Source organism: Amblyomma maculatum, chromosome 1 (genome assembly GCF_055883805.1).
Source record: "Amblyomma maculatum isolate TAMU_Amacu chromosome 1, ASM5588380v1, whole genome shotgun sequence".
NCBI classification, from domain to species: domain Eukaryota; kingdom Metazoa; phylum Arthropoda; class Arachnida; order Ixodida; family Ixodidae; genus Amblyomma; species Amblyomma maculatum.
The window spans coordinates 309,313,117-309,330,556 of NC_139344.1; the positions used below are offsets into that span (position 1 = coordinate 309,313,117).

The window sequence follows — 17,440 nt, forward strand, 5'->3', positions numbered from 1 at the left end:
AAAATTCTGTGCAGTTCTGTGAAGAACACCCACGTTGTTGCTCCCGCATCCGTTGTGTTACCGCGTGCCTCTTTCCTGAAAACAAGGATTCACATTGAATTCATAGCAGGAGGTAAATTAGTTCCCACTATACCATTATGACAAAATCACACGTGCTTCATATCAGTCAATATACTTTGCCCACATGTGCATACGATCGCCACTGGCGATCATCATGGTGACATACTGAACACTGGATGCTAGTAGACGAATGTTACATGCACATTTTGCTATTATCAGGTACGGAAAATAACAGCAGAGCATCTGCCCTTTGTGTTTATCATTTTCAACTCTGGATCTGAAAACAACAGACCATTTGTTTTTTGCTTTCACCATTGCCAACTCCCTTCTCTGAATGGTATGCGTGTATGGGTAAAAAACGATGCTCACCTGTACTTTTGGGTCGTCAATTTTCGCTTGAACCTGCTTCCGCGCCCTGACTATGCTGTTTGCACGGAGCGCATGCACAATTGTGTCATACACTTTGTTTTTGGCCCCTCAGTAAGTGCCATAGCCATATCAGTTCTCTACCGAAGGCTGTGAGGGTGGTGTGTCGTCCATCCAAGTGCTGCGACCAAAACATCTTGTGAAGCATGGAGGAAGGGAAGTGACGCAGTCAAGTGTGGTGCAGTCGCGAAAATTACACAACTAACCGAGTTGGAATGCAAATTTATGCAATAAAAACTAATATATTTACGAGTAAAAATTACATTATTTAAGAAAAAGGTTATTTAAGACTGAAGCAAAGCCCTTCAATGGAGATAAAGTGACTACCTTGGTTGAAGGGAAAGGAGTTCAGCGTGTCCGTGTGACAGAGGTATAAGACTGAAATTTTAAATGCTACTAACCCGTCTCTTTCAGCAGCACAACGGAAAATAAAACTACATTTGCGTTTTTTAAACACATTTTTGTACACATATGAAAGCCACCACGTCTACAGACACGTCTGAAGCAAGGAGGTTGCAGACACTGCTCAAGCCTGCTTCTTGCCTGCTTGAGATAAGTTTGCAAACGCGGTGGCTTTTCATGTGTAAGAAATGCAAGAGCAGTTTATTGCATTGCTGAGAGAAGAGGGTTAGTAGCATTTCTGTCTTAATCAGTGTGGGGGAGGGGCGTTCGATCTGAGATTGGCGGGTGCCAGACTAACAGTGGTTGGAAAAGGACGATTGCACTGAGGCCTTCTTCCCTTCTGCAGAATGTGGCTGTGACGCGGGTGACCATGAATGGCTTTGAGGAAAACAATGTGGCTGAGTCCAATGGCAACCTGAGCCCTGTCTGCGAGGACCTTCCTGAGCCACCCTTGCCGCCACCGCGCACCTCCTCTTCGCACAGCTACCTCAACAAAGTCTGCAAGATGGCGGCAGGTGTGTGTTTATGTGCTGCCTCTGCGTCGGTGTGAGTGCTGTTTCTCTCCTGCAGCTGCCCCGGGGGGCCACTGGCCCCGGCCGGCACCCCACAGTAGCAGCTTTGACGAGTGCACCTCCATGGAATACCAGCAGGTCCGACGGAAGCCTGCACGGCCAAAGTCTGAAATCTTGTTGTCACAGGAGAAGCGATCACCCCGTTTCCCCTCCATGATGTTTGAGGTGTGTACTGCATGGTAGTCATGGAAGCCTGTGGGCCTTGTACTTATCTGACCATGTTATTTCACTGCACAGGGAAACATGACCTTTGGTAGGATAGAAGCCTATGTACGTCTTGAACAACTAGGCGAAGGTTCTTATGCCACTGTGTACAGGGGTTATAGCAAGTAAGTACTCACTGCTGCGTCACGCTTTGCTCGTTTCCTAGTCTTTTTGTCATTTAGAGTTTTAAAATGCTCATGCAAGGAAAATGAGCTGTTACCACATCCCTTGGCTTTCACTGTGTAGAACAGCAGTTTATATTAATTTTTAAAATAATGCTTTTGAAATTGGTAAGATTTGGAACTAATGCTCCTTTAGAACAGTCTGCAGCCGTGACGGGCGTGTGCTGCGTGAGCTCCTGACCGCTTCGGTTTGCATTATTAATCTAGTGGTGTCTGTCCTTGGCACCTGAGTGTGAAAAGTGCACAAGTTTGCTCGAATGAACATTATACACCTCTAGTTCATGTTTCAGGAGGAAGGCATAGAATAGGCCTGATGGTCCAGCAGCAGAGTCCTGTCCCATCATTATTTGTTAAATAAAAAAGGCCCACTTTGTTCCCAACGGCTGCGTGTGGCTGCTGCAAGGTTACCGCAGAGATGCCATCCGTGAGCGCTCCTTTCTGGCTGTCGCCAGATTGAGGCTACGGCGGGCGGAGCTTTCGAATAGGCCAGCGCACAATAGCAGACAATATTACTTCATAAAATTATGACTAGCAGGGCGAGTGTAGAAGCTGACTGCGGGTGAGCCGTACTGGCGGCAGCTGCTATGTGACTGCATGGGAAACTTGATTTTATCACAGTTGTCACTTCTAGCAGCAACTCGGTGTGTGTCAGCGATCCCCAAGAGGGTTAGTTTTTGGTGCAACTTTATCCCAGTACTGCATTCCAATCAGCTCTGTCTGTCAGCAGCGTGTTTACGTAATTTTGACAACCTTGTCGCACTGTACCAACTCTCTGGAAACATGCCTCTGGCAGTATGTATCAGAAACTGTTGACTGTATCACAAAAACATTTCAGCAACACTTCTCCGCTTCCTCTCTTTCGTGTGTGATTGCTGTGTGTAGCGAGGGAAATTGATGATATGCTGCATGTGCTGAGCTGCTGCTGGTGTTTTGAGCCTTCGATTCTGGCTCGGGCGATGCATACTCATGAGATAAAATGAGCGTGAATGTTACGGTTGCATTTCCTCAACGATGTGTGAAAGAATTAAAAATTTCCAGTTCTTAACACACCCAGACGATTCGGGCTCACCTGTGGAATCCGATCCTAACTTAATTGCAGTGGTCTCTTGAAATGATAAATCTGTGCTGACACCGATGATCCGTCCATCCCACTCATTACGCACCACAAGCGTTGCTTCTCGCTGACCATCGTGACAGCGTTTGTGCTGGTTAAAAACAACAACGGCATGTTTGCATGTGTGCATGTGTGCAACTCGCATGCTCACCTGCCAGCGTCCATGCCAACTCGGTGACCAGACCGGCCACCATTAGCCAAACCACACAAGACACAGGAAGCAGACTGGTAGTGTGAGAGAAGAAAGGGATCTCTTTTAAAGTTGTGCTCGACAGTAGCGTATGCCAATTTGAGTTCAGTGGGATATTTATTTATTTGCACAATACTGCAGGCCAAAATGGTCCAAGCAGGAAAAGGAGCATGCCTTTGTTAAAGGGCTCATGACACCAATTTTGTAACACAAGCTGTTTATTGCAGGATCGTTCCACGCAAAACGTCCCAGTGCCCAAAAGCGACCATCACTGATTGTCAGGGAAAAAAATGGGGTGATTGTCGAATTATTGTAAATTATTTTTGCAAAAAAAAAAAATTTCTTTCTCACGTAAGCGCCTTTAAAAGTTTTTGTGAAGATGCAAAAGATGCTTGCAGTTAAGTATTTTGAAATCAAGATTATATTTTGTATTATTGCAGATGAGTGGTTCTTTCATTTAGCTTCATTAGTGCCCCCATATGAGCATTTTCTGCATTTTCTCAATTCAGTAAAAAAGCAAAATATTGTGCATTTTCAGTATTTGTTGTCATAAACGTCGTTTATAGTTTAATCATAATATATTTTTTCGCTGTTCCTACTGCTTATGCCAAAAATAGCTTAAGGGGGGATGAGGGGATTGGAGCAAACTTTCTTATTAATTTTGACTTAGAGGCATGCAATTTGGCAAGATGGCTTGAAATAGCATCAAACAAAAAGCTATGAAGTTTCAAAATGATCAATGTTGGTCACATGTTGCTCGTGGAAAGCCTGGCATGAAAGCAAAATGGGCTATGGGTCTGCAAATGTTCTTAATACTTACTAAGAAGTATGGTCTAGATCAAGTAACGCTGCACCCGTGCCTCGACAGCGAAAGATCTTGGCTCTTCTCACAATTGCTGGCTGGTGTCTGACTGGGCACGAGATCGCACTGCACGTTGCGCGCGTACTCCGCTAATTCTGTACGGACGCTCGGCTCGACAGAACCACCTGCTGGCCGCTTCTTCCTTTCTGTGACAGGCTTGAATTTTCACTTACCGTAGTCATGCTTTGTCCAGAACTTTTCGAATGTGCGATGGTCCATTGCGCGTGGGCGAAGCCTCGAAACACAAGAAAAGGAATTGCTTTCCAGCAGTGGACAAAGCAGACGCTTCCTGCGCTGGCTGCCATTATGCTGCGGCATCAGCCAATGAGGAGGCGTTTTGCAATGTACCGCGACGCAGAGCCCATCGGGGCACGGCATTCATTGGCTGCTTCGTGCTGCCGTCCTGTGGATTTTCTTTTTTTGTATGCTTTCCAGCTGGCGGAGAAGGAAAGGAAGAGCTAGGACAAAGAGTCGAAGAGTCGGGCTTTCCAACGATACTAAAATGGTGGCGCTCTGTGGCGGGAAAGACTAGCAGTCACGCCGTGAACTTGGCAGCTTTTTCGTGGTTTGGGGTGGATATCTTGACGCTGGCACCGACAAAAATAAGTACTTAGAGTTTGTTTTTTGGTTAAATATTTCAGGACATCACAGAAATAACGTTGTAGATTCTGGGAAGCGTACTTTTCAAAATCGATTTTTTTTTCTGCGATTTTCACGATCTGATCCCCGCTTTACCCCTTGGCTTTCTTTACCAAGTACTTTTTAGGGAAATCAGTCCCAAAGTTCACAAAAAGTGATGCTTTTCTTAGATTGAGACCCAAATTAAACAAAGGTCCCAGTGATAAAGATTTGTGACATAGCTCATTAATCACACAAGCTTCTCAACTTACGATCCAGAACTTACGATCCAGAGTCATTACTGCTGCTGTTCGCATCCAAAAACATTCTTTCCGATGCGTCAACTTCCGCAGAAGCCAGTTTCCGCACAGCAGGAGAGCGCGACGTTGACACCATGATGTAAACAAGAGCGCCAATCACTGACTCCGGAGACCATCTGGACAGGCGCGGCACGGCAGAAAAAATAAAAACAAAAGCAAAACTGAAAGAAGGGTTGTTCTATTTTTCACTGAATGGCGCCACTAATCAAGAAGCGGGAAAATTCAACCATCGATAGCGGGCGACACTTATCGGGGCATGGCTGTTGACGTACCGGGTCGGTTTGACACAGTATTGCTTTCAGAGCTAAAGTCTGAAGAGTTGAATTCGTCTTCCGTGTCATCACTCCTGCTGTTTGCATTCAAAAATGAGTTTTCCAATGCATCAACTTCAGCGGAAACGGCCGTTTCCGCGCAGCAGGGGCACGCGGCGTCGACGCCATGATATAAACAAGGAGCATCGATCACCTGACTCCGGAGACCATTTAGACTGGCGCGGCGGAAACATTAAATCAAAAGCAAGACTGAAAGAAGGGTTCCTCTATTTTCTATTGGGGTGACGCCACTTGTAAAGGAGCACTTCGAAAGGGGGAAAATTCAAATCCCATCGGTAGCGGGCTATCAATGGAAATAGGCACGGACAGGAAAGTGTTAAGGAATGTGCCGGAGCAGCAACGAAGGTATTGCGTTTGTAGCTACGCTGATACCACCGTTCGCCAGAAGTTTTGGCAGTGCAGTATCGCTTCATGAAGTAAAATTGAAATGTAGGCAGCGTGGACAAGTACATTGGCTGTTATTCCGTTATTTTTTGCTCTGAATGCGAACAAATAGCACAGAAACCACAGCACAAAGCAGACGCAGCTAGCACGACGGCTGCACCCGTAGCAGCGTAGCGAACTTGCACCATGAACTCACTCAACCCTTCAATATGGTGTCGTGTAGTGCGGTTCGCTGAATGTCTGATAGATGGCAGCAAGTTTGCATAACGTCTGTTGTGTGACAATTGGTCAGCTTTGCAGAGGCAGAAGAATCACGTGGTCATTTTTCTCCGTTCTCACAGCAGAGCAAAATGATGGCTTGAACGGGCCCACGGACACGTAGAGAAGGCCTGTGAACAGGAAATTTGCCTTCTCTGTTTTCTCAGTCCCTCGTAAGATTCAATCTGCTTTAGATTAAGGGGAGACGCGGGTCTTAGAACGGTCGAAAACGGTCAAAAAATTAATTTTGTGAAAAGCCCATTTTCAGAATGTTTAACATTTCAAGTACCTGCACTCGCATTATTAACATTGAATTCGGTCAAGAAATGCGATAAAAGTGGTTTTCAAAACCTTGCTACTGCAGCCACGAAATGCCCCCCCTCCCCCCGGAAAGGACATTTGTTCCAAGTTTCCATGTGTGCCGTGGGCGTTCCAGCTGGCCGATCGCCACTATCTTGGGCTTAGTTTCTGTCTGTCTTCTTTGTGCGCAATTCGCGCTATCTCAAAATGGCGTCGCTCAAGTGGAGTGGCAGCGCGCGCTGTTTTTCCGAAGGCCGTTTATGGCCTCTGGTTGGCTGTCACGCAGCACGCTTCTTAAGCGTGCCGTTCCGCGTATCCCATTGGCTGGCGTGACCAGCGCGTCATTTTTTTTTTGTTTTGCGTTCACTGTCGTGGCTGCCACTTCATGCGTGTCTGCGTTTGCGCTCGTGTTTATGGACGCATCGCTTTGTGCAGTTTTTTTTTCCCTCCTCGCGACCGAGATGCCGGAAAATGGTAGATTGTAACCGTGCACGCAACGAGCCTTTGGAATCCATAAGAAACGGGCATGGAACAAAAGCCAGACGGCCCCGGCCACAAGCATGTCGTCGTGACCGCATTACGCCGCCGCCGCAGGTTCAGATACAGCACGAATTGCATCCCGGATAGCGGTACGTTTCGTGTTGATGCCACTGCTGCGTACTACTCTACGGCGGAGCCGGCGCACTGTGTTGAGATGTCAGCGTAATGCCCATTCTGTCGGGAAAGTCGGCGACCCAATGTGAGTTTCACCTCGCCCTCAGCGCGGAATACAATGCCAGTACGAGTTCTTGATTGTGGACATGGAAGTGTTAACATCTTTATCGCGCACATAAAGCGCAGAACTTGCGGCGAGATCGCGAAGACGCGAGTGGTCAACTGCACGAGCGTCACAACTGGCCTTTTCAGGGCCACCTGTTTGCCACGGGGGGCTTGGGCCTTTTTGACACCGGACCGCTAGTTCCCTGAAGAAAGTTTTCAGGGCTCAAAATATGCTCCTTCGAGCTGGACATCCTAGCCCCGCGCTCTCGTTGGCTAAAAAAAAAAATGTCAGCCCATAACTTCATGAAAATAATTTTTTTTACAATTTCATCATGTACAGTCGACGACCGATATTTCGGATTCTCAACGGACCACGAAAATGTCCGAAAAATCGAGCAGTCCGAAAAAGCAAATGTGCACCAAAAAAGCTCAATTTATTGCCAGTTATTCACTTTGAGGCCGGAGGAAGTCATGAATGCTAATCTGGACCACGCTCCGCTTCCGTGCTAACAAGTCCGCCTGAATTTCGCTTGCATCAACTCAGCTTGCGTCGGCTGCGCTGGTGCAGGTGAGTCATCGTCGTCGTCACTCTCAGACTCCACAAGCACTTGGCGAATAATTTCTGCATCTGTGAGCCCAGCGCACAGTTCCAACTCGTGGTCCACGTCTGTGAACTCTGGAAACGAGATGGCCGATGGAATTTCTACACCAGCAGTGTGAAGGTTGTGAATGAGCTGCTCACTGCCTCACCGCTGCTCGACGACGCTCTCCTCGTCCAAGGCAGCCGACTCTTCATTCAGCACAAATCCCGCGTGGTGGAAGCAATTGCGCAGCGTTGTGGGTTCTACAGACTTCCACGCATTGGCGAGCGTACTAAGTGCTCAAGCAATTCAACAGAGTGTTTTCCCACTGTCGAGGCACACCACAATCACCAACCACTGGATCACAACACCGACTCCGTTGAGTGCCTTCTCGCTGCCGCATTGCACGGAAAAAAGAAAATCTCCTTATAAAATCCGGAAACAGCTTCTTGAAGAACTGAAGCCAATTCAATTAAATGCAAGCCACAGTAGCGACAGAACCTAGTTCTCGCATCAGCACGGCTAGGCCTACTCTCTAAGCTCGGCAACACACGGCAAACGCAGAGAGGAACAGGCAGTTGAAGCGATCACGCTAAAAGAAAAAAAAAAGCACTCCGGCGGTGAGCAGCGATGGCAGCGACGTTGTCCCGGAAACGAAAGCTGCTAGGCAAATATAGCCTCGATCCAGCGTCAGTTTAGCTGAGGAGCAGCACGCAAGGCCGGCACCTGTTTCGAGGCTATTGAAGGAAAAAGTAAGCAAACAAGATTGCGGCGACACTGCTTAAAATGTGTGGCAGTTGGCCCGGCTGACGCTTGGAATGTCCGAAAAATTGAATAGCCCTCCTTAGAGTGTCCAAAATTTTGAGCAGCGTAATACGTTGACTTTATAAGGTATGTCCTGGGGCCGGGAAAAAGTCCAAATAATTATGTCTGAAAACTTGAGTGTGCAAAAAATCGCTCGTCGACTGCACACATCTTCATAATTTTTAAAGAAATGTTTCCTTGGATGGAATAAGACACTTTTTGTTTTGTTTTGCAAAAGGACAAATAGGGAACACTGAAGATTCCTTCCAAAATTTTCAGCGATTTTCTCATATTTTTTGCCAACATGACTAGCCTTATGGAACTTTTCATTATGTTCTTGTGGCACAATTTTAAGTCTTACACCGTTGCATTGAGGAAGAAGTGAACTGTGGAGCTATCCTATCTTTATGTTGCTAGGTTGAACATATCAAATTTGGGGAGAGTAATAAAAATTATGGGGCATTGGCATAATTGGACGTTTTTATACGATAATGCACCTCAATGAAAATATATATAGCCTAGCTTCACATGGCAGGTCTCTGGCTGCTACATTTTAAAGGGACACTAAAGACACTATGAAAATCTAATAAACTATATTTGGTGACACTGTCGCCACATATCCGGCAGCAAAATATCGAATAATTGCTGAGATATTGCGATAAGAAGTTGAGGTTTTTTCTTGTTTCCGCCGGTCGAATTCTAACTGTTCCCTCCGGCTACGTAGTGAGTAGTGTGACGCACACTATGACGTAAGTGGAGACTCCGTGATTGCTAGCGAGCCGGCGCGGCCCGCGGCGTCAAGCATTTTTCAGGGGCCAACTTGGCAACAGCATACTCGCAATGACGGCCAGAGCCGAAATAAATAAAACGATGAAGAGAGTAATTTACCGAGCGATGGGCCCATAAAGGAAGAAAAAAAAATACATAGAGCGCTTGTAATGCACAATACTTTAAGCGGGAAACGCATGTGAGTGAAAAAGTGAGCGAAGCGACAAGGCGGCGCGGCGTAAGCGATCATGGTTCGCTCCGTCGCCTACTGGGGAAGACGCATGCACGCAACAGCGCGAACCGAGCGAAACGGCGACAACGCTCTGTATAGGTTGTATGGCTGGCATTTGGCTGGCATAGTGGCTTAGTACACCGCAAAACTATTGCCAAATCCAACAACAGTCATAACTATTGCAAGAATTAAAGTTATTTTGTGACAACATGTAAAATGTATTTACAGCAAACCGTATCGAATGTGTGTGAACTTGCACTGTAAACGGCACGAATAGTCACGTGACCCCTTGTTTCTATTGTTGTTTCGGTTGCGATTAGACGTTCTTTGAATCCTTGGCTATCCACCATTGTTCGTACAAAGCGAAATGTTTACGCGGTAATGCACAATCACAATGCAACACAGCAAAATAAAGAAAGCGTGCAAAATGAGCGGCAGTGACGTACGCTCACTTCCGGGCGAACGAGCGAAATTTTCTATTTCGGCAGATCCGAGCGACGAGCCAAGCGACACATGCATTTCTGTTCGCGCGAAGTCGCGCGACGCGTGCCGCCGTCGCGTTCGCGTGAGTTTTCGCGTGCATGCGATTCAGCCTTTTACATGTTTCTCAAGCTTTTGCGCTCCTTCTTGCACTGCGTATAAACAAACCGAGCCTTCGGTCATCGCATCGCTTCCCGAAATGTTTACATACAAATAAGATTTAGTTACCAGCAAAATAGTGTCCTCGCTGCTGCGCCTGTCAGTTTTGAAGCTTCGTCGCACTTTTTTCCTTCAAGGTTTGTGCTACAGCTCCGTGTTCAGCGAAAATTACGTCCACGGTAGCAGAACATGACAGAAGTGCCGGCGCCACTACATTTGCCAGCGCTGTGAAATTCTACATGTTAAAATGGATCCAGTGCACAATATAGTGCGCATAGGCATCCAGAACATTAGTTGCAAGTCGTGAGAGCAGGCAGCATGCTCCGATGGTCAAGAAGTTATAAATTTTAGACCAGCAGCAGAAACATGTTCTATTGTAAATGCGGCAATGACATAAAGTGCAGAACTATTTCCGAATGTTACGGAGCAAGCAGTGGCGAGTTCAAATCCAATTGCTACTGGTGGTTTTTTTTCTACAAATCGATTTTTTTTACCTTTTGTAATGTATTTGTGGTGCTTCGTTATTTTAAGTTTTTACTTTTTACCCGAGGCCCTTTTTTTTCACCGGGCGACCAGCGCAATATATCGACGCTCTCCTTGGTATGAGCGGCAAGCGGCAAGTATGCCTCTTTTGTTTACGATGCCTGCAAATAGCACGTTGAAGGTCTTGTTGCCGCAGTATGCTGGTCAGATGTGCCATGATTTAGTGAACAATTGAATGATAATGCGTTTTTCATTCGGTACTTAGCATATGTATGCATGCTATGCATACATATGCATACATATGCATACATATGCATGCTATGCATATGTATGCTTTTCGTGGTGTACCTAGCTGCAGTCGAGCGGTCAGGTGAGGGTTAACGGGAGCTCGCAGTCGAAGCGGCGATGGCGGCGATATGTTGGCGCAGAAGTGTGAACGAAGGAGCGTGTCGGCGGCAGCGGGTTTCGCTCGTTCGCGCCTCCAAATGCTCAAATGGGAACGAGCCAGACGCATCAGCTGCTCCAAGCTTCTAATTCAGGCGCTGCAAGTCCAAACTTGAAACTATCTGAGTGCGCACGAAATGCCTGAGCGGAAACATAATCGAAACTGAAGTGGGCGCCTGTGGCGCCTCCAAGTATATTTTTGTATTTGCCTTGCAACGTTTACGTTGCCTTTTCGCCGTCGTTTACGTGTGATCATATTCGAGACAAGACCTACGACCACATTCAAACGGGCAACGTAATTCGCATATTTTTTAGCCTCCGGAATCCCTAGCGCGTCACGTGATTTGTAGTTGCGAGTTTCCGCTGTGGCAGCGATACCTGTGTTTCTGTTCTTCCTCTTTACTACCTTATAACAGCTTTGTTTTCAGTAAGAGTGGATTTTTGGTAATCAGGAATTGGCATTCTATCGATGCAAGCTCACTTCAGTTTTCTCTTTAGTGTCCCTTGAATGAGAACCAAATAATATTGAGGGAAAGTGTCTTAATGACCCGTAAGAAATTACCTAATTAGGCATCAGTTATGTTTTCATAGTATGAGAACTAATTGAGATATACAGTGAAAGCTCGTTAATTCAAACCTTGATAATTCAAATTTTCAAATAATTTGAACTACACTACTTGGTCCGGCCAAGCTCCATAGAGATCTGTGTAGAAAAAAGCCCGTTATTTGGAACGCGAGTCGGTTCTGATGTGGATAATTCAAACTGCGCGCTGCCGCGTCTGGCGGCTTGGTGCAAAGCACGTGGCCAAAAAAAAAGAAAAAACCTCTGTGAAAGAGTGGAATATTAAGAGGTCGTGCACGTCCAAGACTGGCGACAAATGGAACCAGGTAAAGCCATGGAAGAGTGGGTAAAACCTGAATGGCACCATGACTGGCGTAGCAGCAGGCGGCTGCCTGCTGTCTCTTCCGCGCAAACTCCGAAACTCTCAGCAAAATACTTGTTAATTCGAGCCCTGTTAATTTGGAAATACGGATAAGTACTGTCAGGACGGTCCCAGTCAACGCTCACGAAATGTTACGATTTCGAACGGGTGCTAGGGTTAAACTTTTTTTTTGCTTCATCCATCCTTCCACCCAGCAGTCATCAGCGGAAGCACGCAGTCAGCCGTGATCACGACGCCGGCTTTTAGCGTCATTCGCTTTAAAAGGCGTTTGCTTCTATCATACATTCCAATGATTTGAGTGGCACTAGACAATGCGTGCCCCAATCGCCTATAGCATGATAAAACTGAAACATACTGAACGTACTGAAAACAAGGCTTGCACAATCGGACAAGTGCTGGCACTCTGCCTAGTTTGCTTCCCCCCTTGCTAGAGCTAGTGTGAAAAAGTAAACACACCATGATGTTATCGCTGCACAGCATCTTGGTGTGCTGCCAAGAAATGCATTGTGGACAGTGGCGGTGCGAAACAGAGGGACGCGCTAACAACTGGCACCCTTTTTTTTTCTTCCAAATTCTTAGGTGGGCTCATACGAGTGGGTTTGTTATGTGACTAAATATGGTACATTTACTGTAAAGCAAATGGTTCTTGTTAGTTTTTTTGAGGCCATTCAATAATTTCAACATTAGATAATTTAAACTTTTTGAATTATCGAGCTTTTACAGTAGTGAAACAAATTATATTTTTGAAAACAGCAGGAAGAAATGCATATACACAGTGAATTTCCATTGCAATATCTCTAATAATAAAAAAATTTGTTTTAAGACCAGTGTCTCCCCTTAACCCTTTCAGGGTTGAATTGTTTTGAAAAAAACTTTCCCAGATGGTCAAATTACTTTATTGTGAATTTTGAAAGTTCAATATCAGTAAAGTCAAAGAAAAGTTGTAGAAAAATATTAGGAACCGTATTTTGGAGTCAATGTTACTCCACGCTGCAAACTCTGGAACCTCAGGAAACCACAAGGAGAGCAGGAATACATTGTGAGCGTGGATGGTAAACAAGCTAACAGCAGCCCCAATAAAGATTGAAATCGGTTTCTGCGGCCCCTGCACTGGGAGTGGCCATAGAGATAAAAATCAAGTTTTGCACACCTTCATTACGATTACAGGGGGGGTGTGGGGGGCCGAAACCATGCAAGGGCGTTGCCGCAGACGGTGCCACAAGCTGCAGCTAGGAATCGGTTCTGTTTATACCCTGCATGGAAGTGCCCATAACCTCCGTTGGGATCACGTGGCAAGCCGGAACCGCGATAGTGTGGCGGCGTTGTCGTAGACCGGGCGACACGCTGCAGCTAGGAATCACTTCTGTTTACTTCGCAAGAAGGCAGTGCAATAAATTTCAAGTTCTTCTTGTAAGTCCTAGAAGGTGGCAGCACCTTCCAGTGAGTATGCTTCGTCATTAGGGCGCTAAATTTTAAATGGAGGATTGAAACCGTACCTGTACGGCAGAAACCTTGCCGGACGGGAAACCGCCGGCGTACATATACGGCAAAACTCCTCAAGTCAACCTATATGTTGACGTCTGTTCCTTTACTTGAATTTCCTGGATGTTTGTGCTTGATGCGACGGTGACAAGACAGTGCTGGCCTCTAGTGGAGCTGCCACGTTCTTTTTACTGTGATTGCCATGGCGAGTCTGGAAGCCAGTTCTAGTCTTTGTTCTTGTATTTCTGCGGTATGCATTCAGATTCTCTTTACATTATTTTTTGCCCAGGCAAACAGACCCTCTGGTGATTGATCCTGATATGGCCTCTGCAGGCTTGCTCTTGCTGCGAGACATTTCAGTGTGCCGCCGGCACCATCACATGCACTTTTTCCATGTGAAGTGGCGAAGAAATTCTATTCTGCCAAATCATTATGATCTTCTTCGTGGTAGCAGAGATTCAGAAGTTCTTTTTGTTCTTATACTGTGATGCAGCTCCATCAGAAAAATTAGTGAATTTATTTTACTCGCGGTAGATCTTGTTTTACCACTTTGAGCACTGCATTCTGAAAAGCGTATACTGCAACTGCATCACGTTCCAAACAGTCATAAATAATGGTGAAAGGCCTCACAAAAGCCTCTGCAGGGTTGCTTTGCTCCTTGGAATAATAATAATTTGGAGTATGGTGGCCTGCATGTTTACCCAATGGTACAACTGTGGTGCATCTTGAATTATGAAGCTGTAATTTTCTGTGAAGTACATCAACATTACGGCCTCATGTTGATTTAGGTTCACCCTAAGGTTTCGAAATTGGGTAGCTTGCTGCTTACTGATGAAGTGGTGGATTTTAAGTTCATTCAAACTATCTGTGAACTTTTCCGAAAAATCTTCTGGTGTCATAACAAGGGGTTTCGGGCTCTACTTGTGGGCATTAATGTAGTCTCTGCTCTCGATGACGTACTGTAGTAGCCAATAGCTCCTCGGTTGTTTGCTTGAGCCCGCTAGAATGAAGCATTAACTTGAAGTTTTGATGACTCATGCACATGCACACTGTGCGTACCACTTCCACTCGGGAGAATTGGGAATCCGCACTTTAAATTCGAGTCTTTTTTTCATTCTGCATTCGGCTGGCTGTTATGCTGGCGTGAGACGGCCTGATGGCGGTTTCCTTGACCTAGTGCCATCACTCCCTTGCCCCTGGAAAGCTGACTCCGGAGCTTGGTTCGGCACCCCTGCCGAATTCGGACCTACTGGCCCGCTCGAGCCTGCCCAGTGCCCTCTTTGACCACGATCAAGTTTGCCTGCCATCGACAGTTGCACCGGCTCTGGCTTCCAACAGTGCCCGACTACAGTGCATGTGCCACCAAACCCGCCTACCCTCCCCCCAATGAAGATAGCCGGCATGATAACGTCACCTGAGTGCTCTTGCTACTTAAAGAAAGCCTCACCGCCCCTCGCGCTTAATGGGCTCGGCAGCACTACAGCGATGACCACGGCGACTCACCTACGTTGTCTTTTTGTTGTGCAGGTAAATCGTCAATTTTCGCTATTCCCGCGGCGTACCAGTTATGTGGCGTTGCTTGTGCTGCCGAGCCCTCAGTGTTGTTTTGCAATTGCCTCCGATTGCCTCGGTGTCGTCCTTCAACTACTTATATTGGCGGGTGATATTGAATTAAACCCCGGTCCCAACACCCGCTCTGCTTCACGAGAACCTATTATGGTAGCCTTAAATGAAATTCGGTCTGGGCAAGCAGCTTTGCTTGAAGAGATGAAAACAATTCGTGAAGTGGTAACCCAGAACGATGTAGCACTGGGTGACATCAGATCGAGATTAACAAAAATTGAAGATTGTACATCGTTCGCTACAATTAAGGGAGATATCTCCGATGTTCGGGAGCTTGCGGAGCATAATGCGGAGGAGGTATCGGCCATTATGTCCAAGCTGGTTGACTCTGAAGATAGAGCACGCCGTAGCAGTTTACTATTTTTCGGCTTAAAAGACGCACACCCAGAAACTTGGGCTGAATCTGAACGTTTGGTTATTGAACTGTGTAAAGACAAGCTAGATGTGACTTTGAATCCCATGGATATTGAAAGAGTCCATAGATTAGGAAGGTTTGATGATAACAAAAAAAGGCCAATTATAGTTAATTTCGCGCATTTCAAAACCAAAGAAAACGTTCTTTCTTCTGCTAACAAACTCAAAAAAACACTGATTTCAGTGTTTCTGAAGATTTTTCTAAACATACAGTTTTCGTCAGGAAGCAGCAAGTGGCATTCGGGAAATCGCAAAAGGAAAAATTTAAACTTCGCCACAATAAGCTCATCATCGGTCGCACCACTTACACTTATGACCACGCTTCAAAGAAAGTCGTTCCCTGCACTCCATAGCTAATACATAAACCTTCCCAGAAGTCAGATCATCGCCCTTTGTCCATTCTTTACACTAACATCTGTAGCCTCCTACCTAAGCTGGACACCATTGACAGTTTCGTACGAACGACAGAATGCGGCACATTGGTCCTAACCGAAACATGGCTAAACTCGTCCATAGCAGACTCTGAGATACGTTTCGTTTTCCCCGATTTCAATATCTTTCGACGTGATAGGATGAACAGACAAGGAGGAGGTGCACTTATCGCTACTCATCATTCATATGGTTGCTCTGAGATCAAACATTCATCTCCTCTTGAATTACTCTTCATCTAGTGCAATGCTACTCACCCCCCAGTTATCATCGGCGTTTGCTACCGACCTCCTGATTTCAAGGATTCCTTTGTTGCCCACTTTCATGAAGCGCTTCGCGTCATAACTGCTTCACATCAACACACTCCCATTATTCCCTATAGCAACTTTAGCTTTCCATCCATCACTTGGTCTGACCTCCCTTCGACTACATCCAAAGATAACATCGAAAGCGACTTTGTAAACACTTGTCTAACCTTTGGTTTGTCTCAGCTAGTGTCAAACCCTACCAGGCAGAATGATCATTCTTCCAACATTCTCGATCTCGTTCTAACTTCTCACCCTGATAATGTTTCACTGCCACTCCATTTGCCTGGGCTTAGTGATCACTCTGTAATCCAAACGACATTTTCATGTCAACTATCATGCCCAAAAAAGCAAAAAAAAAAACACTAACACTCTACGACAAAGGCAATTACGCAGCCATGAACACTGCCCTCCAACTTTTGGGCAGAGTACGCCATACATTTTTCAAACCGTTCAGTTAAAAGCAACTAGTCACTTTTCAAACTCAAAATGCATGAACTAATAAAGAAGCACATACCCACTATCACTGTCACCGAAAAAACATCTCCGTGGTTTAATAAGGAGTTGAAGCGCCTCAACAACAAAATGAAAAGACTGTTTTGATCGGCGAAACGCTTGAACACCGCTTTTGCGTGGAGGAAATATAATTGTGCCGAAAAAGCATTCTTAACTCTAGCCAGCCAAACCAAATGTTCCTTTTTTTCTACAGCATTGCCATTCATGCTGCGTGCCAACCCCAAGAAGTTTTGGAACACTATTAACCCTACATGCCCCATGCCACTAACGTTACTCGACGAAGATAATAACCCCATTCCAGAACACGATGTTAGTTGCACTCTTAACACCTTTTTTTGCTCAGTTTTTACTAAAGAACCCGACACCATACTGCCAAACTTCCTTGTATTAGATCACCCAGCCATGCAAGACATTTTGTTCGATGTTAACGGAATAATGAAATTAATTGAGTCATTGAAAGTCACATCTTCGTCTAGTATTGATGGCCTAAACTCAAGTCTTAAAAAATAAAAATGTTGTTAGTATCTTTTTATGCCACCTTTTCGAACAGTCCTTGTCATCAGGTGTACTTCCGCAAGACAGGAAAATCGGTAAGATAGTCCCAGTCCCCAAAAAAAGGTCCATCTTCTTCATATAAAAACTACCGTCCCATTTCTCTCACAAGTGTCTGCTCGAAGTTAATGGAACATGTCATTTATTCACACATAGTCAAATTTCTTGTCTCGGCCAATTTTTTTCACCCTAACCAGCATGGCTTCATAAAAGGACTTTCCTGTGATTCTCAACTAGCCCT

General features: G+C 45.7%; 1 protein-coding gene across 3 annotated transcripts in view; it reads left to right on the forward strand.

Annotated features, from left to right (window-relative positions):
• LOC146207034 (cyclin-dependent kinase 14-like) overlaps nucleotides 1-17,440 on the forward strand; it is a 222,876-nt gene that overhangs the window by 94,973 nt on the left and 110,463 nt on the right. For all 3 annotated transcript variants that reach the window (XM_084592726.1, XM_084592665.1, XM_084592597.1), the window contains 3 exons: nucleotides 1,235-1,403; nucleotides 1,459-1,625; nucleotides 1,698-1,789. In XM_084592726.1, the coding sequence (XP_084448852.1) occupies nucleotides 1,235-1,403; nucleotides 1,459-1,625; nucleotides 1,698-1,789 (428 nt within the window). The remainder of the gene's footprint in view (nucleotides 1-1,234; nucleotides 1,404-1,458; nucleotides 1,626-1,697; nucleotides 1,790-17,440) is intronic.